The sequence below is a fragment of the Aedes albopictus genome, chromosome 1 (genome assembly GCF_035046485.1).
Source record: "Aedes albopictus strain Foshan chromosome 1, AalbF5, whole genome shotgun sequence".
NCBI classification, from domain to species: domain Eukaryota; kingdom Metazoa; phylum Arthropoda; class Insecta; order Diptera; family Culicidae; genus Aedes; species Aedes albopictus.
Genome location: NC_085136.1, coordinates 239,340,437 through 239,348,408, shown reverse-complemented (window position 1 = coordinate 239,348,408; position 7,972 = coordinate 239,340,437). Strand labels below are relative to the sequence as shown.

General features: G+C 41.2%; 1 protein-coding gene across 1 annotated transcript; it reads right to left on the bottom strand.

Moving 5' to 3' along the window:
• Positions 1-6,839: 6,839 nt before the first annotated feature.
• LOC134291354 (uncharacterized protein K02A2.6-like) lies at positions 6,840-7,667 on the bottom strand. The gene has a single exon (XM_062858993.1). The coding sequence runs from the start codon at positions 7,665-7,667 to the stop codon at positions 6,840-6,842; it is 828 nt and encodes a 275-aa protein (XP_062714977.1).
• Between the last annotated feature and the right edge of the window lie 305 nt (positions 7,668-7,972).

Genomic DNA, 7,972 nt, shown 5'->3' with positions numbered 1-7,972 from the left:
ACCCCCTTTTGGCCTTTTTAAGCCCACTCTTTTCAGCTTTCCGGGACGCCTGGCTGGGATTCGACTCACCGGCATTGATTCTCACTTTCAGCACGGCAAATAAGGTCCGCCGCTCCAGAGCCCTGCATTAACGCGATAAGGGATATACTGTTGTGGTACCGAGGTACACCACAGGCGATCGAGCATATTTTCACCCCATCAATCACACATTCCTCAGCACAGGTCACTTGACACGTTGAATTTGGGATTCTTCGTTCGATGAACTCTTATCACCGGAACAGGTCATCCGTAGTTCTATTCTTAGCCGGCAACAAAACTGACTCTCAGAAGAGAGGGGGAGGGACGTCAAACCTCAGAACTAATGTTCCTGGTGCCCCAAAAGCCCTTAGGAACATAACCGCGGTGATCTGAGTCTCTGCTGGGCCTTTTGCAGGCTGATTGATATACTTGTTGTGTCCACCTCGTACTGCTGCATAACCCTAGTCGTGCATTGGGGTCATTATGACCTCTGAACGTACACTAGGTCAGCGAGGTGAGCGCAAGCTAATGCACGAAGAAGATTAGGAGCGACAGCGAGCTTCTCGGTGTCAGTAATCTCGTCCAAGTGTTTGCATTAGAGAGTCACCGCCACCGTCAGAGCACTAAGGTGCACCTTCTCGTTCAGGACCTTTTGCGTGTTAACTTCTTTGCTTGTAACTAGCTAAGGCACCTGGTTACTTAGCTCGCCATCGTCTTTGTTTTGAACTGTTAGCTCTCCTCTGCCGGGCGCATCTTGCCCCCAACGGGCCGCACTTCTTTTGCAGGTTGCGTTTTTTTTTCATTTTTATTTATGTGTATTTTAACTTAAATGCTAACTCTACACTCATTGCAGGTTTCGCCCAGTTCAGCAGGCCCTGTTTAAGATCCTTGCTAGTTTTATTCCGGCCACTGGTGTACCGATCAACTCGTCGAGAGGGGAGCAAGGAAGTTACATTGCATCTGACACAGGTCCTTTCAGGCCATGGTTGCTTCCGACAGTATCTACACTGTTTTGAGCATGCGGGTTCTCCCGAATGCCCAGTGTGCAATGCACGGTGGGACGAACGGCCAAAAACGTGAACTTTTTTCAGTAGCGTCTTTGAACGTGATTTTATCAGCATGGTGTCTTCGGATGAAAATTTTATAAAAATAGGGCACATCCAATGGCGTTTAGCTTTCGTTCGCAACTTTGCCACAGGCGGCGCTGTAAAATTCAACTTTTTGTTTGACGTTTTTTCAATGTGGTGTCTTCGGCAAAGTTGTAGACATGCTCAATACAAATATCTTTGCCGAAGACACCAACCCTCTATCCCTTCGTTGTTTCAAGATACAGACGTATTTTATGAATGACCCCCCAAAAATAGTTTTATTCATATATTTCGAAAAACGCGCAGTTTTAAAAAGTTACAATGTTCTACAAAGTTATGTTAAATGTCAAAATAAACAACTTTGTAGAAGTGATTAGGGTTCTAAAATGCCAATAGGGTAGTTATGGCTATTTTTGAGTAAAAAATAGCCGTTTTTCATGGCTCAAAAACTATCTTGGATGCAAACGGATGCAAACTGAACCCCACTAGATTCATTATGTATTACTTTTAGTTGAATATCCTGATGTTTTCGGCTTGAGTATCCTTAGGGGCTGTTCATAAACCACGTAGACCAAATTTTGGCCATCTCAGACCCCCTCCCCCTCCCCCCCCTCGTAGACTTTCATCCATACAAAAAAAAATGTTTGGAGCGTAGACTTTGGCCAGACCCCCCCTCTCCCCAAAAAGTCTACGTGGTTTATGAACGGCCCCTTAACAGGGGTTCTTAATCTTACTAGAGCCTATTTTTGACGCTAAAACAATAATATCAGTTTTTGTCAGTTTTCGTATGTCATTTAGAACCCCATTCTCTTCTGCAAAGTGATAAACATTAACTATTCGTATAAGTGTATGCATTATGGCGGCGCCCACAAAAACCAATTATTATCGAATTACAATCACATTATTTCACAAACACTGCATAGAAGTGAGCTAAACCAGTCGGTCATACGTATCCAAGTGATATCACCAGCAAGCAAATTTCATGCATGTGTTCAAAACATGAATGTCAATCTGGCGTTTAATTTAAATAGGTCGAATCTGCATAGGAGTCACAGTCAACATACGACCTATGCAAATCGAACGCCAAAAATATACATATGTATTAGAGTGGGTCAACGTTGTATGGAGAAACTTTAAATTTGACCGATTCAACCCAGAACAAAGCTTTTTCAACCTATATTAGCGTCCAAAACAACTGTGCAAAATTTGGGAGCGATTGGTTGCGTCCCCATATTCCGCATTGCGATTGAAATTTGTATGGAAGTTAGTATGGGAAAACGTACTTTTTTGCATTTTACTCATAAATTGAATTATTTTGTCTAATACCATGTAACTGATAACGTTAAAGTATAGCCTAGGATATGCTGAAAAACTTTGCCGAAGACCGCAAAGTGATCCGATGCTTGTGAAAAAAGTTATTCGCCTGGTAACTTAGGCCAAAAATTGAGATTTTATTATTGATGTTATTCCTTTACATGTTAAATGTTAAGCACCACTGGGCAATCTGTACGTTATAACTTTTTTCACAAGTGTCGGATCACTTTGCGGTCTTCGGCAAAGTTTTTCGGCATATCCTAGGCTATACTTTAACGTCATTGGTTAGATCGTTTTAGACGAAAAATTTCAATTTATGAGAAAAATGCAAAAAAGCACGTTTTCCCATACTAAATTCCATACAAATTTCAATCACAAAGCGGAATACGGGGAAGCAACCAATCACTCCCAAATTTTGCACAGTTGCTTTGGACGCTAAAATGAATCGAAAAAGCTTTGTTCCGAAAAATCGACTTTGTTGACCCAGTCTAATATGTATAACTCCTGTAGTTAATATCGAGCGCCATACCGGAATTCCAGCGTAGCGAGAAAAAAGTGAACGTTTTACCCGAAAAATACAATCCCACGCAAGGAGTCTTGGCTAGAAAAATACGCCTAAACTAATGCCTAATGAACGTAAGTGCGACAGCTATGAAAAGTACATTACGCACTGTGACTAATTCCACTCCTATTTAGCGATACCAAAGTGGAACAAAATTGACCCTTTCGCACCCGACGTTTTATTTATTCATTTATTTATTTATTTATTTATTTATTTACGTAATAGCACAAGTAACCACTATTGGTTTTCAAAGTATATGCTACTATTTCTATATCCAACTATTTCTATTATCTAAATGCTAATGTACTTTAATTTCATTTGAAAAGAGTATCGATGCAAGTTTTAAATGAATGATAGTTGCCATTTTGTCTGCAATGTGCTGGTAATTCATTCCAAATTTTAATGGCTCGTTGACGAAATGAATTTTTTAAGTAATTTGAACGCCATCTAGGTACAATAAGCAACGGTGCTCTTGTTGATCAAGGGCCCATATAGCCGAGGCGGTAAACGCACGGGTATTCAGCATGACCATGCTGAGGGTGACGGGTTCGATTCCCGGTCGGTCCAGGATCTTTTCGTAAAGGAAATTTCCTTGACTTCCTTGGGCATAGAGTATCTTCGTGCCTGCCACACGATATACACATGCAAAATGGTCATTGGCAGAGGAAGCTCTCAGTTAATAACTGTGGAAGTGCTCATAGAACACTAAGCTGAGAAGCAGGCTTTGTCCCAGTGAGGACATTACGCCAAGAAGAGGAAGAGGAGGAGCTCTTGTTGATCGTGCGTAAGTGAAAAAGTTTTCGAGGTACTTTGGAGGGTTGTTAAGAATCTTAAATGTTTGATTACAAATCCTGGTCTTGAGATGATTGACAAAGGTGCGTCCCAAAAGAAATGTTTCATAACTGGAGATATGGTCATATTTTTTGAGATTGTATACATATCTAGTGACAGCATTGTAAACTAAATTGAGTTTTCTCAAATTTTTCTGCGAAACCAGTCCGAAAAGTATGTCTCCATAATCAAAAAGAGAAACTAGTTGTGAACGTGCCAGACGAAGTCTAACATGTTGTGGAGTGAAATATCTTAAAGTTGCGAGAGAATGAAGAGCATTGTAGACTTTCCTGCATACAGAATTGACTTGGGCATTCCAGTTCAAATGATGGTCCATTATTATGCCGAGATTTTTAACCGTTTCCGAATATTCTATGAGGCTGTCTCCAACTCTGACCTTTGGAGCGTCCGACACAGACATACGTTTCGTTTGAAACAAAATAGTTTGAGTTTTGGTCGTGTTAAGTACAAGCCCATTTCGTTCACACCATCTTATGATGTTATAAATATCACTGTTCATTTTTCTTACTATTTCTGATATGCAATCAGGTAAATCAGAAAGGTATAACTGACAATCGTCTGCATACAAATGAAATTTACAAAAAGATAACACGAGTGGTAAATCATTAATATACATTGAGAAAAGTAGAGGACCCAGAATAGATCCCTGTGGTACGCCACAAGAAACTGAAATTCTGTCAGATTTAATACTGTTAAATTCAACATATTGAGTACGGTTTGATAAGTAGGAAAATATTAGTTTTACTGAAGGATTATCCAAGTTGAAATTATGCGACAGTTTTCTACAAAGAAGTTTATGATTAATGGAGTCAAACGCCTTACTAAAATCTAACAACGCCATTAAAGTAACCATTTTATTATCCAATGCTTCTCTTACATCATTTTCAATTTTTATCAGGGCAGTGACCGTACTGCAAGTTTTTCGGTATCCAGATTGCAAATCACACAGCAAATCATAACGAGTCAAATATTCGTTTAGCTGCTTCGAAAGAATGGATTCGAATATTTTAGAAAGTGCGCAGAGTATGCTTATCGGTCGATAGTCTTTTTCAGAAGTCGGATTGTCATTTTTCTCAATTGGAATAACCTTGTCAATTTTTCAGTTCATAGGGTAGTCCGAACAAGTAATGCAAAAATTGAAAATATCGGTTATATACGGTAAGATAACACACAAGGACATTTTCAGCATTTTTATGTTTAAAGAAAACATTTTTGATTTGTTGATTTAGATCGAGTAAGTGTAATTTTAGAAATTTTGTAAAAGTATCTTTTGAAATGTCCCCAAAGTAATAATGAATAGATTTTCGGCCCTGAAGAAGGCCCCAACAAGGGCCGAAACGTTGGCGAAGATTTAAAAGAATCAACGCAAGGTTTATTTGACTGTATTGCCGGAAAATGTCTTCGAACAACAACACCAGTCGTGCCACCAACGTTTCTTGTTTCTTTCTGTTATTTGCCTTCTGGATGTGTTGCATCAAACTTCAAGGTATCAAACCTCAGCCTCATTTCTCTGCCGAACATCAGTTTAAATGGACTTTCCGTTGTCGCCGCATGTTTCGAAGCCCGGTACATTTCCAGAAAAGAGTTGATCATAATAAACGTTGATTTCTTCTGGAATAGTGGATCAGCACTGAGCTTCTTCAAAGCAGTCTTCACTGTTTTCACAGCATTCTCTGCAGCTCCATTCGAGCATGGACTGTATGGCGCCGTTCGCAAATGGTTGATTCCTCTTGATTTACAAAAGTTTCGGAATTCATCCGACGTAAACGCTGTTCCATTGTCGGACACCAAAGTTGAAATTGAACCAAATCTTGAAATATACTCACACAGTTTCTCGATTGTTTCTTTGGAAGTCAAAGTGCGCACAGGAAAGGCTTCAATCCATTTGCTGTAGCTGTCAATCATCACGAAGAAATCCGATCCGCGGAAGGAAAAAATGGTTCACGTGAACTCGGTCTCCTGGTGCCGACGTCAGTCGCCACGGTGAGACAGGATCGCTTCTTTCTGGTCTTTGTTGAATGCACAGCTCGCACTTCTTTCCGAGGGTCTCGATATCGTTATCCAAACATGGCCACCAGAAATACGATCGGGCCATACTCTTCATTTTCACGATTCCCAAATGTACCTTATGAAGTTCGTCCAGCAACATCTTCCTCAATTTGGTGGGAACCACGATACGATAACCCCAGAGCAAAACTCCTCCCTTCACCATCACGCTTTTGACAGAACGTCTTCAGTTCGTCCTCCTGTATCATTCTGGACCATCCGGATTGGACGTACTCGACAACACGACTGATCAGCTTGTCTCTTCGGGTTTCAATCACAATTTGCTTTCGCACCACCAGAGAACGTGTTTCAATTTCAATGAAATTCAAAAAACTTACGCTATCTTCATCATTTTCGTCGTTGTCACATCGCAATGTAAATCTTGATAGAAAATCGGCTGCAACGTTGTTCACACCTTTCACGTGACGGATCTCATAATCACAGTTTGCCAGGAATGCATCCCATCATTGTAACCGTCCTGCTGCAATGGCTGGAATACCCTTCGGATTGAACAAACAAGTCTACGGCTTGTGGTCGGTCATGAGCTCAAAGTGTCGGCCAAACAGATAGTTGCTGAATTTACAGCCAAACAGATACTACTGAATTAGTAGATCGCCAGCGCTTCTCGATCAATTATGGAATATCCAGCTTCGTGTTTCTTGAAAATTCGTGACGCAAATGAAATCGGGCGTTCTGATTTATCCGGGAAAACGTGAGTTATCACAGCTGCAATACCTTCGTTGGACGCATCGCAATACAGCCGCACAGGAAGATTGGAATTGTAGTGGGATAATAACGGTGTCTTAGGAAAGAAGCTTCTTCGCTTTTTCAAACGCCTTTTGTTGCTTGTTGGTCCAGGAAAATTCTACACCGTCCTCCAACAATTCATACAAGGGCTTCAAGTACTGCGCCAAGCTTGGACAAAATTTCGCGTAGTAATCAGCCAATCCCACAAACGCTCAAATATCCTTGATATCCAAAATTTCTCTCACCTTTTCCGGATATTTGTGTAGTCCATCTTCATCAATTACATGTCCGAGGTACGCTACCGTCTGTTTGAAGAATACACATTTGTTTTTGTTCAACAGAAACCCGACTTCCTTCAGACCACTCAAAACTTCATCCAGATTCTCCAGGAGTTCCCGTCCTGTCACCCCGGAAATCAAAACGTCATCTAGATAGATAACAGTACCACGGCAACCTTGAAGAACTCGCTTCAACGTACCTTGAAATATTGCACAGGCTGGTTTCGTGCCAAACGGAAGACGGTTCATCCAATAAACTCCACGATGCGTGCTCCATTCCAGAATCTTCTTCGTCTCGTTATCAACTTCAAGCTGGTAGTACGCATTCTTCAAATCTAACTTGGCAAAATATTTTCCTCCCTGGAGTGCCGCAAAAATGTCCTCGATAACAGGAAATGGATGATGATCGTCCAACAGGAACGGATTTACGGTGACACGGTAATCTTTCTTCAGAACTGGAACTAACGGTGAACCCCATTCAGCTTCAGAAGAAGGGGCCTTCAAAATTATTCCTGAACTCTGCAATCTGTCCAGTTCCGCTTCAACTTTCTCTTTGAATGCCAACGGGATTTTCCTTGGTTTGCAGAATTTTGGTACAGCGTCCTTCTTCAGAGCCAAATGAATCTGGTTGTGTTTGAAACGGCCTAACTCACCTTCAAATACTGCTGCATGCTTCCTTAGGAGTGGATCCAATAACTGCTTATCATCCTGTTCATCCGTTGAAATGAAGCAAAAATCAATCTTCAAGTTCCAATTCCTCATCGTTTAACGTCCGAACAGCGGCTGCCGGGTTCCTTCGAAGACAAAAATTTCCTTCAGTGACTCATGTTCCTTGTACTTCATCATTGCTTTGAACGTTCCAACAGCACGGAATCCAGAACTATTGTAGCACACAAATTCTTCAGTAGATCTGATGTTCAACGGGATCTCTTGAAACAGCCGGTCGTACATGCTCTTGGAAATAACGATGACAGGGCTTCCGGTGTCGACTTCAAAACTGATCGGGTGGTGATTCACAAAAACTTGCATCTCTACCGGCGGGGGAACATCGAGCTTGTTAATTTTCA

What these genes read in the sequence shown, in the direction of transcription:
- LOC134291354 (XM_062858993.1), bottom strand. Translation starts at nt 7,667, where the DNA reads ATGAGGAATTGGAACTTGAAGATTGATTTTTGCTTCATTTCAACGGAT.